General features: G+C 39.5%; 2 protein-coding genes across 2 annotated transcripts; both read left to right on the forward strand.

Moving 5' to 3' along the window:
- The first annotated feature begins 936 nt into the window (after nt 1–936).
- Nucleotides 937–8,623, forward strand: LOC138000640 (uncharacterized). Its single transcript, XM_068847194.1, has 5 exons — nt 937–1,324; nt 1,841–1,955; nt 4,183–4,228; nt 6,207–6,485; nt 7,553–8,623. The coding sequence occupies exons 1-5, from the start codon at nt 968–970 to the stop codon at nt 7,860–7,862; spliced, it is 1,107 nt and encodes a 368-aa protein (XP_068703295.1). The 5' UTR covers nt 937–967; the 3' UTR covers nt 7,863–8,623.
- A 3,803-nt stretch (nt 8,624–12,426) lies between these two features.
- LOC137999181 (uncharacterized) lies at nt 12,427–21,020 on the forward strand. Its single transcript, XM_068845027.1, has 5 exons — nt 12,427–12,731; nt 13,218–13,332; nt 14,853–14,898; nt 18,476–18,754; nt 20,203–21,020. Exons 1-5 carry the CDS (start codon nt 12,459–12,461, stop codon nt 20,510–20,512), a joined length of 1,023 nt encoding a protein of 340 aa, XP_068701128.1. The 5' UTR covers nt 12,427–12,458; the 3' UTR covers nt 20,513–21,020.
- The last annotated feature ends 219 nt before the right edge of the window (nt 21,021–21,239 follow it).

Raw genomic sequence — 21,239 nt, forward strand, 5'->3', positions numbered from 1 at the left:
GCTCATAATTATTTAAAAGTAATTTGAGATATTTGTCGTCATTAAAAACTTTATGACGAAGTCGGCCCAACCAATGTGTCGAGATTAACACCTCTCTCTCCTTTGTCTCTCGCTCTGCCTTATAGTGTGAGTCTTGTTACAACTCCCACTGAGATTTAGGTATTTTTTTACCTAAACAGCGGGGACCCACATTCCTGACCCAAGTTAAGTTCCTCAAGTACATTGCGTTCATGACCACCTATAGCGCGTAAGAAGTCAACACCCAATTTCATCCAAAATGATTGCCAATTATGGCAGTTTCAACATACGACATTCCTCACTACACATAGCTACTCCTCTAATGTATTTGTGTTTCTTCGTTAACATGTCTCCACCAATGACAAAGCATAAGCACGTCTTTCCTAGCTCAAAGAACTCAAAATTACTTCTTCAATGCTCCCTGGCGAAGGGATTACGCTGAAAACGTTATCCACCTTATTTTTCTCCGGTGGAATCCCGATCTTATCAACTCGCCGCAGTAACAAAGCCTCCCAAGAACACCAATCTTTGCATTTATATGGCCTGCCCTGATGCAAGAAATATAATTACAGTTACCTAAAACAGCATGTGGTTTTATAGTCACAACTAATTAACTGCATTGCCTTTTGTGCTTCATCCACGGAAATATCATTATGTTTTACTCATCAGCGAAAATCCTTTTTCGCTTTTTTTCTACGATGCAGTTTTTTCACATAAATCATTTTAAAAATGAAGACTCAACAGTGTAATAGAATGTTATTCTTTCAAGTAGGGCCAGCAAAACCACTTGGGCCGGGAAAAACTTTTCACATGTGACGTAATTAAGGTGTCATCTGTTTGGCATTTTTAAGATAAATTATTTAATACGGTCAGGTCATCCGGAGTGTGTTTTTCCATTGCGAAGCAATTCTGGCGAAACCTCAATATAACTTGAAGGTGGCTGGTTAATATGTCGACCCTCTTTTTTCCTGTCAGGATTTTAATCCTTGGGTTATTTTTAAATGTACGTTACGGAGCAAACGCCACAAGCCTGATGCGAAATGAAGGACAATCATTTGCGTTTGCCAACTTTGAGATGAACAGTTTTCACTATTTAAACATTACTCCTTTAATCCAAGTTATGATAGATGCATTCGAAGAATGCGGACTAAGTTGTCTACAACACAATCATTGTTTCTCTTTCAACGTCGCAGCGTTTAGCGACATAAAAAAGCAAAATACTTTATGCGAACTGTTAGCCAGTGACAAATATAAGGAATCGCATAACTTTGTGGCCAGCCAGCAGCATCATCACTTCAGCATCACGGTGAGTAACGCAAACGTTCCATTTTTTTTATTAGTTGAAAAGACGAAGCATTGTCATCAGAAAATCCATCTTTTTTTCTCAAAATGTTAAAAAAAAAAATAATAATAATAATAATAAAATAAAATGAGAAATAAGAAAATACGTGACGTTCCCCAACAATGTCGGCTCATTTGCAATATATATTAAGGATAATTTCGGCTTTGAGAAAAGAGGCTGGTAATATGGACGAAAAAGTCACGATAGCTTGCTTCGCGAAAAAAGGTATCTCTAAGAATTCAAAATCGCTTTCACGCAGTCACTGCTGTAAGTTAATTCTGCATGCCAGAGATATATTGATCAAGTGAAAACTCAATTCGAAACGGTCAAGTAACTTAAATTCCTCTGACCGTGATGGCGGACCAACATTAGCCAACATTTAGAATTCAATAGACGTCATTATCCTAGGCAGCTTCTCCAATTCACAGTGTAAATTAAAATAGCGAGCGGAATAATCACAATGACGTGTTATTTTTTAAGACTCCTTGCCGCAACGAACCTTGCAAGAATGGGGCAACTTGTTTGGCTAAGTACGATGATAACAGCTACGATTGCCCATGTATAACAGGTTACGCTGGAAACTCTTGCGAAACAGGTATTTTCAAGATTATTATTTATACATATATTTTTTTAAGGAAATCAAGAATTAAAAGGAAGGAGTTAAGATTTCATTTAACCAGAATATCAAATTTTCCTTGAGGCATCTGAAATCAACTACATTTGTAACATAAACAGAGCAAAATTACTATTATGTTGATTACATGAGACGGAATTTGCCATTAGCTTCTTTAAATTGCCCCGCGGGCAAAATTACTTTCTTTATTATTTTTCATGTCTTTAGGCAGGGCTGATTTTATTGCTTTGGTGGTGTTGTACAAAGATTTAGGGTTAATGTCACTGGTATTTTCGAAAGTTGTAGAAATTGCCCTCGTCGCTGCTCGCCGGAGGCAATTTCTGCAACTTTTGAAAACACTCATGATTTTAGTCCTTAATTTTAGTCAGCAAGACATACTTTCCTCGAGGCATCACATGTCTAATTTTTCCTATAAGAAACAGGGGCACAATTAAATCACTTCAACGTTTTGAACAACCTTTAATTGGTAATGAAAAAAATTGCAAAATTTTTACAAGACTTTGTCAGCAAGCGAATAGCTCAATAATGCCTCTTGTTTTCTCTTCAGTTCGCTGGGTCTCGATGAAAATGCTTTTGGTGAAAAGCCAAGTTCTGAGAAAAACAAATTAATGGAAAACATAATTTATTAATCCATGATTCGAATCCCATTTGCTCTTGTTATATAAAAAGATTGGCTAGACCTGTCAGAAGTGCTAGATTTCTATCTCATATGAGCCATGTGAGCGTTAGCCCCACTGATGGGAATGGGCCCACACAAGGACGGAGAAAAACTCTAATCAGGGTGGGAATTGAACCCACGACCTTCGACCTTGTAGTCGGTAGAGCGGCGGAGATCTAACCCGAAGGTCGTGGGTTCAATTCCCACCCTGGTCAGAGTTTTTCTCTGTCCTTGTGTGTGCCCATTTCCATTAGTAGGGCTAACGCTCACATGGTTCATATGGGATAGAAATCTAGCACTTCACATTACACTCTATTCAGTTAACTCTGTTTAAAATATAAGTGCTACACGGCCAACGTTTGTATAAACGTAACCTTTCCTTAGACCTGTGAGACCTCGTTTCCAACTTCCTCGAGTCCAACTCTGGCTCACGCAGTTTATTAAACATTTCACCTTTCCCGAAACATTCATTCTCGTCACCACAGCCTCGGATCAACCCAAGGCTCCGGGAAACTCTCTGTAGGAGGACATGCGTCGTAGAGTTCTTATAACCAAAAATTGGCTATTTGGGCCTGAAGGAGCCTGCTCACTCCTCGTGCTAACATGAATGCACCAATTCGAGACGCTTTTGATTGTTCTTCAGGAAAACCAAAGAGGAGACATTTTGTTTCAGGGTTTCCCAAAGCTCTTTTCTCTCTCAGTCAAGAGAAGAGCTCTTGGGTCGAGAATACGAAACATTAACCATGCATCTTGACCATGCGGTCATTCAAATACTAAGATTCTCAGTTGAGTATGACACTAGGGAAGTTTGGTGACCAAGTGTCAGCGTTAAAGTTACCATGTTGTCAAGGGCAACTTCCTTCGTGTCCAAGAGTAACTTTTAGGGCCTTGACGTCACGAGTTTAGCGATGAGCCCGCCAAAATCTACGAATAGTAACGGTTAAATTCAAACTGGCGACCGTTACCAGTTAAATATTAAATGTTACCCTTGGAAACGAAGCAAGTTGCCTTTGACAACATGGTAACTTTAACGCTGAAACTTTGTCACCAAACTTCCCTAGTGTCATACTCAACTGAGAATTGTGAAAAAGGAGGCCCGGTCAGAAAATTCCAGCCTGTTTTGAGCCGCATGTGACATTTTGCAGAAAGACTCGCGAGTACTCCACCTCTTTCGGGGTTAACTCATCCCTTTTGATCGACTACCAGTAGCTTGATAGATCACTCACTGGTCACGTCGAACAGTGGCTTGGGCAACTCCTGGATTTTCTTTGCAGGCTTCTTTCAAACTGATTATTAAGTTGTTTTATTTTCTACATCGACCTCATAGGTCGTTCCGTAATGTGATAATTTTGTTTCGTGAAATGAAATTTTCAGGCCCGATGAGTAACTGTTGGTAACCTGAAGACTTTGAAAACTCTTAACTGCTCTTCAACTCATGTGAAGGAAGGAACGGATGGATACGTTACCAGAATCTAGTTATTACTTGCCTTGAATCATGTAAAAGCAATCTGGCTTTCTTTCAATTTTCAGAAATCACTTTCCATTGGAAGCTCGATGGGACAGACAAACATATCAAGTAAGGCAATTAGCATTCTTAATTGAACTTTTTAAAACTATCACCATTAAGCTACCGGTCGTGGGTTTGACTTCCATTTTTCCCGCCTCTTTGAACAGACAGACACACAGACAGACAGAGACAGCCTTTATTTTAGCACGATGATAACAAAGACTATGCAGCTTATGGGGTCGTGTTCTTGGTCCCTTTCCTCTGACTATTATTCTACCCCAGTAAAATTTCTGTTGATGTATTCTTAATGCTGAACGACTCATGAAATGGTAAGTACGGAATTGATGCATTCATTGAAACGCCCTGACTTACAGCTGTTACCTGTAACTCCCTCGCCCCTCAGCAACTCTTTTCATTTTTCGAAACTAAATTTGAGTGGACGCCAATCAAATGTTTCCATGGCAGTAGTCCTGTTCACTTGTCGGCTGTCAAATTCGTCATGGAAACATTTGATTGACGTCCACCCAAATTTAGTTTCGAAAAATGGAAAAAAGTCGTCGAGGGCGCGTGTGACTGGTAACCGCTGTAAAATCGCGCTAAAGCTTACTGCAATTTATATTATTCTGCGGAATCTCATCTTCAAGCGCCAACGGCCAAACTGCGTTTTGGCTAAAATTATTCAAACTTCCGACGCCAAGCCACGAAGAGCTGACCCGAAACCACAGCTACCGAAATCACTCCTACCAATCGGCATCCTTGGTTCCCACGGTACATTCGTACTATCGAACTCCACGCCGATGGAAACCGATGAAATATGTGCGAACTGTATTGAGGAACCGCGAAAAAGGTATCATAATGGTATTCGAGCAGTAAACGAAGCAAAAACTCCAATTCGATTCCGGTACTCTTCGGAAATTTGATTGACGGTTTTTAAGTGGTTATTGCAATGTTCCATTCTCCTTTTTGGGCATTTTGGGCGTCATGAAATTAGATCACTTTGCCGACATAGCCCCTTTGTTAAGGTTCAAAATGCAATCAGGTTGACAATCAAACGTAGTTTAATGCTACATGGTTTTGAGCATTGTTAATGTGGCTTAAAAAACTTACAATCAAAGACCCAACGTTCGCACACCCCTGTCTGGTTTCTTCGTCATGGGAAACTGAGAAAAGGAAAGGAAAGAAAAGGAACTGGAGCACTAATTGAGACACTGTAAACTGACATTAACAATAAACGTCAATCAAGTCAAAAAAGACGTTGTACAATTAAAGGTATGGGCAGTCAATAAAAAAAGACTTAATGCTCATACGTTATAACAATGAATACATTTGATTCGACACGGCAGAAATTCGACGTTTGAATTGGTACCCCATTTCTGCTGCAAGTTTGACACAGCCTGTTGAACTTGAGGCAGAAATTCGACAGGAGATTTAGAAGTCGCACTTCTGCAATGTCGAACTCAAGTCAATTGACTTCGACACGGCGGACGTGCGACGCTTGAATCGGGCCTCAATCAGATGTTACATTGTACAATAAAGACTTATAACTGACAAAAACTTTAAAGTTTAACTTGTGCCATAATAGAAGAGAATATGACTCTCAAGTGTTCTTTCGAAGGTTAAGAAAAGTAATAATCTTAAATTTCTTCTCTATGAGGAACTCTGTAACCAGGAATGAGAATGCACTGTAGAAAATAAACGCTAGATATGGCTTTTCCTGTTTCAGAACCCTTTTAGAAAATTCGCATTCCTCTTTTACCTGGTTGCGCTGAGTCCTTGAACCTGCATGTGCTTTGCTTTGAACCCCTCAAATATGGCTGAATGAATTGTCAACAATTATCACTCTCTAATTCTTCTGGAATACCCAATCCTGCAATTTGAATAACACCCTGGATTACTTGTCATCTCATTTATGCTTGACATCTTGATGAACCTTGAATGGTAGTCCATTAGCACAAGACATTTCCTTAATCAGGTAAAATTCACGAGACCTTGTAATTGGTTTGCGTTATTTCTGTGACACTAAGTAAACTTTTCATTTTCTCGGTAGTTTACGTGGAGCTGCAATGTTCATTCAGCAAGATGGCCAAACAGTTCTGTTCTTGAACGGCAGCCCTGGAACCTTTGCCGAAACCCCCGCTTTTCCAATCCGCTCGAAAAACTTGACCATTGCCGTGTGGATCAAATTGCTGACCCGTTCAAATCAACCGGTTTATGGTGACTGGTCAGCTCCTTTTTCCTTCCGACTCTTTGTTGAAAATGGCCCTTTCCGCCTGCAAGTTAGAGACGGTAACGGGAGAGATCTTTTAACTCCATCTACAGGTGGAAAGTAAGTCGTTTCAAATTTCTTTTATGCCTATCGATAGAGATAAAACACAAAAAGCAAAGGAAAATGTTGAACTTTAGGAACAACGGAATTGACTAAAGACGTGATTACTTAAAATACATCAATTCATTCTCTTTTGCATTTCCTACTCGTTCTCCAGTCTCCTGTTTCAACTACCCTCTTCACCCTCGTGGAGGCAGAGCGGCTCAGTGGTTTGGGCACTTGTCTTGAGATCCGGAGATCCCGGATTCAAGACCCATCCTGACCGCTGGTTGAATTTGATCCTGATTCAACTTCCCGGCTGCACTTGTAAATAGCTAACTGGTTTACCTGCGGCCAGTTGAGATTCTTTAAAAGTTGTTGTTCCGGCCACAGTTGTTCAAAAGATGGATAGCGCTATTCACCGGATAAATCACTATCCATTGGATACGGTAATCGGTTTTGCCATTACCTATCCACCGGATAGTGATTTATCCGTTGGACAGCACTATCCATCGTTTGAACAATTGGAGCCAGCCTGGTCTAGATCTGTTGTTTCATTTATTTCGTTTCAGTGGCCCTGAAAAGCCCCTTTGGGAAGTGTTCAACAAGTACTAAATATTTATGACTCATTTTTAAGATCAGCGAAGAGGACACAACCAATTAACCCTCACGTCCATATTATTTCCATGGAGTCGCTTAAGTTCTATTGATGAAATACTTGGAGCGACTTCCATTCTTCCAAAATCCTGCGGAATAGCATTTTTTCCAATCCAACACGATCACCTTTGCGAGTTCCTCACCAATTAAACTATAAAAAATAAAGAAAGCGGAAACCGGCCTCGAATAGTGATGGGGCCAGAACAACGGAAATGGCAACTTGTTCGGCGATTGGGGAACCTAAGGTCAACATCGTAAGGTAGACCCGAAATTCCGATACTTGATTCCAGAAAATATTTATGTTCCATTCTATCCTTTTCCCGGAAGAGTTCCCGAAGTCTTTCGTTGTATGGAAAGCGTCCTTAATTTAATCCTTAATACAAAGAATTAACAGATATTCGTTTGCTGATTTCAAAATTGTTTATTGACAGTGTGGTCCCTATCAATCGATGGAGTCACATTGCTATCACATGGAATCGAGCATATAGAAGAGCGAGATTGTTCATCAACGGAGACAAGAAACAGGAAATCACGGTAGCACAGGAGAGAGATATTGATTTCATGGATTCTGGCCACTCAGTTTACGATATTGGTTTGAAGAGGGACGGCGGCACCGTGGCGCATGCATATTTCAGTGATTTGATGGTCTTCTTCAGGGAGTTGCAGTTTTCTCCTTCTGAAAATGTGAATGAGATAAAAAATGTAATTTTCCTTACTCATCTACTTCACAATTTTGTCTAATTCTTTTGCTCTGGACTTATGACCACGACGGATTTCTACCGCCAAAGGGATATTTTGCGTGAGTACTTACGAGGAATTTGTTAAACAGTATCGAGCGTTGCATTTAGCTTACCCACATGCACATAAACGGACACTTTGATTATAAAGTTGAATTCAATGACAATGATAACGATATCGATATTGATAATAGAGCACACAGTTTGCTGGTTAATTGGGTTGAAATTTATCATGGCAATTTACGAAAAAAAAAAAATCGGTCACACGAAAAAGTTTGTTACTAAGAGTACCTTAAATTTGCTAAGGTAAAAATGTCCAAACAAAAAAAAGAATTTGGTTTCACTTTGCATAGGTGACCATTCTCAATCCCATCTTTCAAAAATTCTCATGAAAGACTTGTGATTAGCTATAAAGGTCTGGTTTCGCGGGAAAATCAAACTAAAAATAACTCGTTCTGTAAAAACGCCATACAGTCCACAAATACAATAGACCGGGGTCTGGATGGGGGAAAGGAGGGAGGGTGGAAATGTCATTAGTCAGCTAAAATCTCTTCCATTTGTCACTTATCTTTTGGGCCATCTGTCAGTTGTCAGTTAACTGGCTGCTAATAATTAACCGGAGACCTGATCAAAAATCATTCCTCTTTGAACCATAAATAAATAAATAAATAAATAAATTAATTAATTAATTAATTAAAATATATTAAATACAAAATCCTTATTTTCTACTATTTCTTCATCACCATCCCAAGGATCTCAATTTATCACAAAGAATTGCTAAATTAACGCCTAATTTTCAACTTGCTCATTGATGACATCATTCATAGTATCTCTTAGGACCTCAACCAATACACCTTACAAATACTTTCGAAAACGAGCTCGTGCTGGACTTTGGGATTTGGAAATGGAGGTGCTATGCCGTGGTCCTTAAGTTCGAGGTTGTCGTCTTTCGAGTCAGTCTGGTATTCATCCACTTGTGTAGGTCGCTCATCACCAACAGTCACTAAGAAATCGACGAGTCTTCCACGAACGTTAGTTGCGTCAAAGAGCGTGTCGTCACGTGATGAAGTGCCAACTCATCTTCAGCCTCTCTAAGGATTACTCAAGGTAAACTGCTGGGGAAAGGGTCCCAACCTCGATCACAGGGTCCCATCGGAGTACCCGGAGGAAACGAACTATTCAGTTTATTGCGTATTCGAAGACGTACTTAAGTGGACACCGTATTTACTCGTATAAGTGCCGCCCCGAACAAGCGCCGCCGCAAATTTCAGTTTCGTTAACGGTCGTTGCCATTTAGACGACACTTAAATTAAAACAATTTTCACTGGTAAGTTTGTCCATTGCATTTTTAAAAAAGCTCCACCCTCAAATAAGCGCCGCCCTCGAATAAGCGCCGCACTTCAAGCGCGAAAAATTCAATAAGCGCCGTGGCGCTTATTCGAGCAAATACGGTAGTTTGACCAGACGCTTAATGCTTCTTGTACCCTCCTTCATACAAGACGAATTTAACAGACGCAGAAAAAATTGTTTCCCTAAGTTTGTCTCGGACGGATAATGCCTGTTACACCGTTCGTCCCGTCTTTACACCAGATAGATAACATGAGAGACGCATATTTATGGGCATGCGTGTTCAATGAACACGCGTTTTCAGCTTGTATGAATTTTTTTTTTCGCGCACTGCTTGTGCAGGAATTTTTTTTCCAGGTGAAACCCCCTGCACGAATTTTTTTTTTAGACAAATATTGCTTTTTTTAACAGTGAAATCTTGATTCATTATCTATGTTTTTGTGAGACTATAGAGTTACGCAAGCAACACATCAAAAACCTCTCAGACACACAATTGACTGCAGAGCAGATCAATTTACTCTCTCAAGGTTTGAAATTCATTCCAACACCTGTCATGAAAGAAAACCAGATAAGGCGCCAGCTAATTTCAGACTTCAACCAATTTGCCAGAAGGATGCTCCTTCAATATATCTATCATGACCAAAATACTGAGCAGCATCCATTTCACGTGAAATCCAGTTGGATTCCACCGATTCAACGGTCAGTTGCTCTTGAGACTTACTTAGAAGAAGTCAAGATAAAGCTTGCGGAATTCCACTGGTTAAACCTAAAAATAATCTGCCACCCGGCGAGGAACGAGCTCTCAAGTTGCTTATTAACAACAAAGAAATTATTCTCAAAAAAGAAGATAAAGGCACAACAACCGTCGTTATGAACAGAGAAAACAAAATTACTGAGGGACAGATACAACTGGATGATAGAAATAACTATCAGCCACTAGACAAACCAATGGTTGGAGATACATTCCAGCGAGTTAAACACCTCATTAACTCCCTTCGCCAAGCAGGGTGCATAGATGAAATGACGGCTGAATGGTTTAACCAAACACCAGATCCGCCTCGAATTCCAGTGTTCTATACCCTCACGAGTGTTAAAAAAGGTTGACAGGCCTACACGACTCCCTTGTACGTGGTCTGGTTTCTGTTGCCTTTGTCATCATGTTGCTCTCTTGAGTACATATTTGAATGGACGGCTCTTTTAGGCGGTTCCTGTAGGATTCATTAAATCAAGCTATCGGCAACTGATGAGATCCACATGATAGGATCGAAACCGCGGTCTTGCCTAACCAAATGTAATGTCAGAGAACCTCCATCTAGAGTCGGGTTATCTTAATGCCTCGACAAAGAAGCGACCTAAAGACATTGACATCAAATATCAAAAGAGCATCGACGAGAACGAATTAACTCGTGAAGTTCCAGGAGGATAGTTACAGACCATGGCCACAAACCAAAACATGCTGAAGAAGTCAGAAAAACGAGTGAAACAATTTAAGAAAACAACGCCTCCAAAGAGCATAACGATCTGCGAAGAAACGCAGAAAAAAGGCAAACAAGGCCTAAAAAAAGCCAGCTATCTCACTGATACAGGGCACAATGTAACAGGTGTTCAAAAACAAAATGAACCCGGGCCCGGGTCAAACGTTTAAAACCAGAAGATCACTCGCTTCTACCGCCGATAAACATATCGGTCGAGCCTAGAATTAAATTGGCGCAAAAGCCAGAGGCCATAAGGTCGCATTCACATTACTGCTGAGAAAATCAACACCAAGAAACAAAAAACATTATTTTCGAGACCAACTATTTTCTTGGAAGAAAACGTATCACACAGAAGTGTAGAGATTCAAATGTAAAACATCATAGGGCAAAAACCATTGCTAAATGAATCCTACAGGAACCGCCTAAAAGAGCCGTCCATTCAAATATGTACTCAAGAGAGCAACATGATGACAAAGGCAACAGAAACCAGACCACGTACAAGGGAGTCGTGTAGGCCTGTCAACCTTTTTTAACACTCAACGAAAACAAAAGAAGACGTTAGCAAAATAATAGCTTTCAATTCCCGGAGGATTGGATCGGGACACCAACATGGCCGCCATTTCATTGTTTGGGGACACCAACATGGCGGCGGTGACGTCATGTAAAATCCAAGAATTGGACCTTCCTTCTGCATGAATTTTTTTTTCTTTACCTTCTTCTTTGCGCGAATTTTTTTTCTTGGCATTTTCCCTTGCATGAATTTTTTTTTGGTTTTTTCCCCCCCCCCCCCCCCCCATCACTTTTCTAATGGTCCGTCCCTTATAGTGTGAGTCTTGTTACAACTCCCACTGAGATTTAGGTATTTTTTTTTACCTAAACAGCGGGGACCCACATTCCTGACCCAAGTTAAGCTCCTCGTGTACATTGCGTTCATGACCACCTATAGCGCGTAAGAAGTCAACACCCAATTTCATCCAAAATGATTGCCAATTATGGCAGTTTCAACATACGACATTCCTCGCTACACATAGCTACTCCTCTAATGTATTCGTGTTTCTTCCTTAACATGTCTCCACCAATGGCAAAGCAAAAGCACTTCTTTCCTAGCTCAAAGAACTCACAATTACTTCTTCAATGCTTTCAATGCTCCCTGGCGAAGGGCTTACGCTGAAAACGTTAGCCACCTTATTTTTCTCCGGTGGAATCCCGATCTTATCAGCTCGCCGCAGTAACAAAGCCCCCCAAGAACACCAATCCTTGCATTTATATGGCCTGCCCTGATGCAAGAAATATAATTACAGTTACCTAAAACAGCATGTGGTTTTATAGTCACAACTAATTAATTGCATTGCCTTTAGTGCTTCATCCACGGAAATATCATTATGTTTTACTCATCAGCGAAAATCCTTTTTCGCTTTTTTTCTATGATGCAGTTTTTTTCACACAAATCATTTTAAAAATGAAGATTCAACAGTGTGATAGAATGTCATTCTTTCAAGTAGGGCAAGCAAAACCACTTGGGCTGGGAAAAACTTTTCACATGTGACGTAATTAAGGTGTCATCTGTTTTAGGTAAACGAATTTGCATTTTTAATTTATTTTTAAATTATTTAATACGGTCAGGTCATCCTGAGTGTGTTTTTCCATTGCGAAGCAATTCTGGCGAAACCTCAATATAAAGGTGGCCTGTTAATATGTCGATCCTCTGTTTTCCTGTCAGGATTTTAATCCTTGGGTTATTTTTAAATGTACGTTACCGAGCAAACGCCACAAGCCTGATGCGAGATGAAGGACAATCGTTTGCGTTTGCCAACTTTGCGATAAACAGTTATCACTATTTAAACATTACTCCTTTAATCCAAGTTATGGTAGATGCATTCGAAGAATGTGGACTGAGTTGTCTACAACACAATTATTGTTTCTCTTTCAACGTCGCAGCGTTTAGCGACATAAAAAAGCAAAATACTTTATGCGAACTGTTAGCCAGTGACAAATTCAAGGAATCGCATAACTTTGTGGCCAGCCAGCAGCATCATCACTTCAGCATCACGGTGAGTAACGCAAACGTTCCATTTTTTTTATTAGTTGAAAAGAACAAGCATTGTCATCAGAAAATCCATCTTTTTTCCTCAAAAAGGAAAAAAAAATAAAAATAAAAATTAAAAAAACACGTGACGTACCCCAACTATGTCGGCTCATTTGCATTATTAAAATAATTTCGGCTTTGACAAAAAAGGCTGGTAATATGTGCCAAAAAATTCACGATAGCTTGCTTCGCGAAAAAAAGTAATCTCTAAGAATTAAAAATCGCTTTCACGCAGTCACTGCTGTAAGTTAATTCTGCACGCCAGAGATATATTGATCAAGTGAAAACTCAATTCGAAACTGTCAAGTAACTTAAATTTCTCTGACCGTGATGAAGACCAACATAGGCCAACATTTAGAATTCATTAGACGTCATTATCCTAGGCTTCTCCAATTCAAAATGTAAATTTAATAGCGAGTGGGATAATCATAATGACATGTTATTTTTTAAGACTCCTTGCGACAACGAACCTTGTAAGAATGGGGCAACTTGTTTGGCTAAGTACGAGGATAACAGCTACGATTGCGCATGTATAACAGGGTACGCTGGAAATTCTTGCGAATCAGGTATTTTCAAAAATATTATTTGTAAATATATTTTTAAGGAAATCAAGAATTAGAAGGAAGGAGTTAAGATTTTGTTCGATTCAACCAGAATACCATATTTTCCTTGAGGCATCTGAAATTAACTACATTTGTAACATATGGAGAGCAAAATTACTATTAAAATGCTGATTGCATGAGACGCGATTTGTCATTAGCTTTTTTTTAATTGCCCCGGGCAAAATTAATTTCATTATTATTTTTCATGTCTTTTAGCAGGGCTGCTTTTATTGCTTTGGTGTTGTTGTACAAATATTTAGGGTTAATGTGACTGGTATTTTCGAAAATTGCAGAAATTGCCCTCGTCGCTAAGGAAATTTCTACAACTTTAGTCAGCGAGCCACACTTTCCTCTTTCCAATTAGATCACTTCAACGTTTTGAACAACCTTTAATTGATAATGAAATAAATTGCAAAATTATTACAAGACTTTGTCAGCAAACGAATAGCGCAATAACGCCCCTCTTCAGTTCACTGGGTCTCGATGAAAATGCTTTTGGTGAAAAGCCAAGTTCTGAGAAAAACAAATTAATGGAAAACATAATTTATTAATCCATGATTCGAATCCCATTTGCTCTTGTTATATAAAAGATTGGCTAGACCTGTGAGACCTCGTTTCCAATTTCATCGAGTCCAACTCTGGCTCACGCAATCTGTCAAACATTTCACCTTTCCCGAATCATTCATTCTCGTCACCACAGCCTCGGATCAACCCAAGGCTTTGGGAAACTCTAGGCAGGAGGACATGCGTCGTAGAGTTCTTATAACCAAAAATTGGGTATTTGGGCCTTAAGGAGCCTGCTCACTCCTCGTGCTAACATGAATGCACCAATTAGAGACGCTTTTGATTGTTCTTCAGGAAAACCAATGAGGAGACACTTTGTTTCAGGGTTTCCCAAAGCTCTTTTCTCTCTTAGTCAAGAGAAGAGAAGAGAAGAGGTCTTGGGTCGAGAATACGAAACATTAAGAAGTCTTGTCCATGCGGTCATTCAAACAAACCAGTGACATGACAAAGGAGGCCCGGTCAGAAAATTCCAGCCTGTTTTGAGCCGCATGTGACATTTTGCAGAAAGACTCGTGAGTAGTCCACCTCTTTCGGGGTTAACTCATGCCCATTGTCTACCGCCGGAACTCCCTTTTGACCGACTACCAAATGGCTTGATAGATCACTCACTGGTCACGTCAAACAATGGCTTGGGCAACTCCTGGACTTTCTTTTCTAGGCTTCTTTCAAACTGATTATTAGGTTGTTTTATTTTCTACATCGACCTCCTAGGTCGTTCCGTAATGTGATAAGTTTGTTTCGTGAAATGAAATTTTCAGGCCCGATGAGTAACTGTTGGTAACCTGAAGGCTTTGAAAACTCTTAACTGCTTTTCAACTCATGTGATCATGAAGGAAGAAACGGATGGATTCATTACCAGAATCTAGTTATTACTTGCCCTGAATCATGTAAAAGCAATCTGGCCTTGTTTCAATTTTCAGAAATCACTTTCCATTGGAAGCTCGCTGGGACGGACAAACAAATCAAGTAAGGTCATTAGTATTCTTAATTGAACTTTCTAAAATACTATCACCATTAAGTTACCGGTCATGGCTATGGGGCTCCAAATGTAAAAATATTATTTAAGTACTTTCCCCCTATATTTTGTGTTATTTATAAATAACACATTCAACTACCTTTGCCATTTATAAATCACAAGGTTACGAAGTTCGCGATTTATAAGGTAACTTTGCGATTTATAAATCGCATGGTTACGAACTTTGCGATTTATAAATCGCAAGATTACAAACTTTGCGATTTATAAATCGCAAGGTTATCAACTTTGTGATTTATAAATCGCACAGTTGGTAACCTTGCGATTTATAAATCACAAAGTTCGTAATCTTGCGATTTATAAATCACAAAGTGTGATTTATAAATCGCACATTGCGATTTATAAATCACAAAGTGCGATTTATATAAATCGCACTTTTGCGATTTAATAATATAACCGCAAACACATGAAATTCATGCCGCGGGCTCGTGGTCCAATGTTTTGATTTTTTGGTTCAAGACAAAAACTTGACAAGACCGCTCTCCTCAACCGTCTCAGGAATAATTTCTGATGCATTAAGTGCTCAGGAATCATGACAGAAAAGTGAGGTAAGGATAGTTTTTATTTTCGTCATCAATTTTATTTCGATTTATGGCGAATCGGTCTGAATTGTAAGCTTCTTTTTTTAATTTGCCGAGCTCGAAAAAGTAGGATGAAAATCATTTTGTCCTGAATTTCATATTTACGACCGACATAGACACTTTTACGAGCGAAATGATGTCAGCATCTTTTGCATCTTGGCACTGATGGAATTTCTGCTAATGTTAATAGAGATTCATTTCATTGATTGACTCCGTCACGGAAAGAAATGAGCCCAATAAATTGACCTGCTCTGAAGTATTCTGCTTCAAAGATTCATAGCTCAGTTGGTAGAGCATTGCATCGGTATTTCAGAGGTCATGGGTTCGACTTCCGTTAGAGTCTTAGAGCGACTTGTATTTTCAGGTGTCTAGCAAAAATGGTTGCTTCGATTGTCGACTGAAGTCCGAGGATCACTTCTCTCATTCGTTAATGATAACTCGCAACGACACAGGTAAAGATGAAGCTAGATGAAATCGTTCAAACCTGAGAAGGAGCGGTTGGTGGGATGGATGCGCTACGTTAAAGATGCTGTAATCTCGAGCTCTAAAAATTGAAAACATGGCAATAAAACGAACCTTACAATTCAGACCGATTCGCCATAAATCGAAATAAAATTGATGAAGAAAATAAAACCTATCCTTACCTCACTTTTCTGTCATGATTCCTGAGCACTCGATGCATCAGAAATTGTTCGTGAGACGGCTGAGGAGAGCGGTCTTGTCAAGTTTTGTCTTGAACCAAAAAATCAAAACATTGGACCACGAGCCCGCGGCATGAATTTCATGTGTTTGCGGTTATATTATTAAATCGCACTTTGTGATTTATAAATCGCAAGATTACGAACTTTGTGATTTATAAATCGCAAAGTTACCAACTGTGCGATTTATAAATCACAGAGTTGATAACCTTGCGATTTATAAATCGCAAAGTTTGTGATCTTGCGATTTATAAATCGCAAAGTTTGTAACCTTGCGATTTATAAATCGCAAAGTTACCAACTTTGCGATTTATAAATCGCGAAGTTCGTAACCTTGTGATTTATAAATCGCAAAGGTAGTTGAATGTGTTATTTATAAATAACACAAAATATAGGGGGAAAGTACTTAAATAATATTTTTACATTTGGCGCCCCATACATGGCTTCCATCTTTCCCGCTTCTTTGAAAGAATTGTTGTTGCTCCCTTTCCTCTTTCTATTATTCTACCCCAGTAAAATTTCTGTTGATGTATTCTTAATGCTGAACGACTCATGAAATTGTAAGTACGGAATTGATATCTTCATTGAAACACCCTCGCACCTCAACGACTTTTTAAAACTTTTCGAAACTAAATTTGAATGGACGTCAATCAAATGTTTCCATGACAGTAGTCCTGTTCACTTGTCGGCTGTCGAATTCGTCATGGAAACATTTGATTGACGTCCAACCAAATTTACTGGTAACCGCTGTAAAATCGCACTAAAGCTTACTGCGATTTCTATTATTCTGCGGAATCTCATCTTCAAGCACCAACGGCCAAACTGCGTTTTGGCTAAAATTATTCAAACTTCCGACGCCAAGCCACAAAGAGCTGACCCGAAACCACGGCTACCTAAATCACTCCTACCAAACAGCATCCTTGGTTCCCACGGTGCATTCATACTATCGACCTCGACGCCGATGGAAACCGATGGGATATGTGCGAAATGTACTGAAGAACCGCGAAAAAGATATCATAATGGTATTCGAGCAGTAAACGAAGCAAAAACTCCAATTCGATTCCGGTCAAGTTCGGAAATTTGATTTAATGGAAGTCTAAATTCGGTTTGGCTCTTAGCGCTTGAAGAATTTATTCGTCTCTCAGATAGTACCAGCGTTGTGATTGGGTAAATAAGCGGGCCGTATCCTACATGACGGTCCGCTGCAGGGCCAGCTAAGTTTCAAATTTCGATAAAACATTCTCTAGTAAGTTTTTCGTGTCGTTTCTGTTTCATAAACTTATAAAACTGTTTGAATCTTGCAAGCAACTATTTCAAACAGCCAATAAGATTTCATTTTCGGATTTTGACAGGTTCACGGTGGCAGTTGAGCCTCCCACTTGACTAAACTATAGTTTTCTTTCCCGCAATTAGCGTAAATCAAGTCAAATAAGACGTTGTAGAATGCTGCTAAAGGTATGGGCAGTCAATAAAAAAACTTAATGCTCATACATTATAACAATGAATACATTTGAATCGACATGGCAGAAATTCGACGTTTGAATTGGTACCGCATTTCTGCTGCAAGTTTGATACCGTCAGCCTGTGGAACTTGAGGCAGAAATTCGATAGGTGATTCAGATGTCGCACTTCTTCCGTATCGAACTCAAGTCAATTGACTTCGACACGGCAGAAGTGTGACGCTTGAATAGGGCCTCAATCAGATGTTGCATTGTACAATAAAGACTTATAACAAAAACTTTAAAGTTTGACTTGTGCCATAATAGAAGAGAATATGACTCTCAATTGTTCTTTCGAAGGTTAAGAAAAGTAATAATCTTAAATTTCTTCTCTATGAGGAACTCTGTAACCAGGAATGAGAATGCACTGTAGAAAATAAACGCTAGATATGGCTTTTCCTGTTTCAGAACCCTTTTAGAAAATTCGCATTCCTCTTTTACCTGGTTGCGCTGAGTCCTTGAACCTGCATGTGCTTTGCTTTGAACCCCTCAAATATGGCTGGATGAATTGTCAACAATTATCACTCTCTAATTCTTCTGGAATACCCAATCCTGCAATTTGAATAACACCCTGGATTACTTGTCATCTCATTTATGCTTGACATCTTGATGAACCTTGAATGGTAGTCCATTAGCACAAGACATTTCCTTAATCAGGTAAAATTCACGAGACCTTGTAATTGGTTTGCGTTATTTCTGTGACACTAAGTAAACTTTTCATTTTCTCGGTAGTTTACGTGGAGCTGCAATGTTCATTCAACAAGATGGCCAAACAGTTCTGTTCTTGAACGGCAGCCCTGGAACCTTTGCCGAAACCCCCGCTTTTCCAATCCGCTCCAAAAACTTGACCATTGCCGTGTGGATCAAATTGCTGACCCGTTCAAATCAACCGGTTTATGGTGACTGGTCAGCTCCTTTTTCCTTCCGACTCTTTGTTGAAAATGGCCCTTTCCGCCTGCAAGTTAGAGACGGTAACGGGAGAGATCTTTTAACTCCATCTACAGGTGGAAAGTAAGTCGTTTCAAATTTCTTTTATGCCTATCGATAGAGATAAAACACAAAAAGCAAGGGAAAATGTTGAACTTTAGGAACAACGGAATTGACTAAAGACGTGATTACTTAAAATACATCAATTCATTCTGTGTTGCATTTCCTACTCGTTCTCCAGTCTCCTGTTTCAACTAACCTCTCCATCCTTGTGGAGGCAGTGCGATTTAGTGGTTTGGACGCTTGTCTTGAGATCCGGAGATCCCGGATTCAAGACCCGTCCTGACCGTTGGCTGAATTTGATCCTGATTCAACTTCCCGGCTGTACTTGTAAATAGCTAACTGGTTTGCCTGCGACCAGTTGATATTCTTTAGAAGTTGTTGTTCTGGCCACAGTTGTTCAAAAGATGGATAGCGCTATTCACCGGATAAATCACTATCCATTGGATACCGTAATCGGTTTCGCCATTACCTATCCACCGGATAGTGATATATCCGTTGGACAGCGCTATCCATCGTTTGAACAACAGGAGCCAGCCTGGATGTAGATCTGTTGTTTAATTTATTTCGATTCATTGGCCCTGAAAAGCCCCTTTGGGAAGTTATCAACAAGTACTAAATATTTACTGATTTTAAAGATCAGCGAAGAGGGCACAACCAATTAACCCTCACACCGGTCCATATTATTCCCAGCCGCTTAAGTTCTATTGATGAAATACTTGAAGCGACTTCCATTCTTTCAAAATCCTGTGGAATAGAATTTTTTTTTTCAATCCAACGCGATCACCTTTGCGAGTTCCTCACTAATTAAACTATAAAAAATAAAGAAAGTGGAAACCGGTCTCGAATACTAGGGAGCTTAAGCAACGACAACGGCGACGGCAACGAGAACGTCACGAATTTGCATATTTAGTGGTTAAAAACAATAGCTTCGCACGCCCTGCACGTGCGTTTTTCACTTTTGTCCATTTCGTTGCCGTCGTCAGCAAAAGAACAACGTGAAATAGCCAAGTTTTTGGTTTTACGAAGAACGTCAGCACTTGAGGATAAATTTTCATTTTCTCTCCTAAAATGGAGTGCCGTTCCGACTGGTGTCATCTGTTAGGAATTACCAAACCCTTGTCATCTCAAAAACGTTGAAATAGTCACGAAGCGATTAAAATCACGCAAATTTATATTTTGAGATGACGTTCTCGTTGCCGTCGCCGTTGTCGTTGCTTAAGCTCCCTAGTAATGGGGCCAGAACAACGGAAATGACAACTTGTTCGTCGATTGGGGAACCTAAGGTCAACATCGTAAGGTAGACCCGAAATTCCGATACTTGATTCCAGAAAATATTTATGTTCCATTCTATCCTTTTCCCGGAAGAGTTCCCGAAGTCTTTCGTTGTATTGAAAGCGTCCTTAATTTAATCCCTAATACAAAGAATTAACAGATATTCGTTTGTTGATCTCAAAATTGTTTATTGACAGTGTGGTCCCTACCAATCGATGGAGTCACATTGCTATCACATGGAATCGAGAATATAGAAGAGTGAGATTGTTCATCAACGGAGAGAAGAAACAGGAAAGCACGGTGGCACAGGATAAAAATGTTGATTTCATGGATTCTGGCCACTCAGTTTACGATATTGGTTTGAAGAGGGACGGCGGCACCGTGGCGCATGCATATTTCAGTGACTTGATGGTCTTCTACAGGGAGTTGCAGTTTTCTCCTTCTGAAAATGTGAATGAGATAAAAAGTGTAATTTTTCTTACTCATCCACTTCACAATTTTGTGTAATTCTTTTGCTCTGGACTTATGGAGTTTTTGACTCAAAATATGCATGACCACGACGGATTTCTAGCTACGGTCAAAAGGATATTTTGCGTGAGAACTTACGAGGAATTTGTTGAACAGTATTGAGCCTTGCATGTAGCTTACCCACATAAACGGACACTTCGATTATAAAAGTTGAATTCAATGACAATGATAACGATATCGATATTGATAATAGAGCACACGGTTTGGTGATTAACTGGGTTGAAATTTATCATGGCAATTTACGAAAAAAAAAAATCGGTCACACGAAAAAGTTTGTTAGTAAGAGTACCTTAAGTTTGCTAAAATGTCCAAACAAAAAAAAAGTTTGGTTTCACTTTGCATAAGTGACCATTCTCAACCCATCGGTAATAAATTCTCATGAAAGACTTGATTAGCTAAAAAGTTCTGGTTTCGCGGGAAAATCAAACTAAAAAAAACTCGTTCTGTAAAAACGATGTATAGTCCACAAACACAATAGAGGGTCTGGATGGGGGAAAGGGAGGGGGGGCGGGGGGGGGGGGGGGGGGGTGAAGGGAGGGTGCAAATGTCATTAGTCAGCTAAAATCTCTTCCATTTGTCACTTAACTTTTGGGCCATTTGTCAGTTGTCAGGTTAACTGGCTGCTAATAATTAACTGAGGACCTGATCAAAAATCATTCCTCTTTGAACCATAAGTAAATAAATAAATAAATTAAAATATATTAAA

This window comes from Montipora foliosa, chromosome 4 (genome assembly GCF_036669935.1).
Source record: "Montipora foliosa isolate CH-2021 chromosome 4, ASM3666993v2, whole genome shotgun sequence".
NCBI classification, from domain to species: domain Eukaryota; kingdom Metazoa; phylum Cnidaria; class Anthozoa; order Scleractinia; family Acroporidae; genus Montipora; species Montipora foliosa.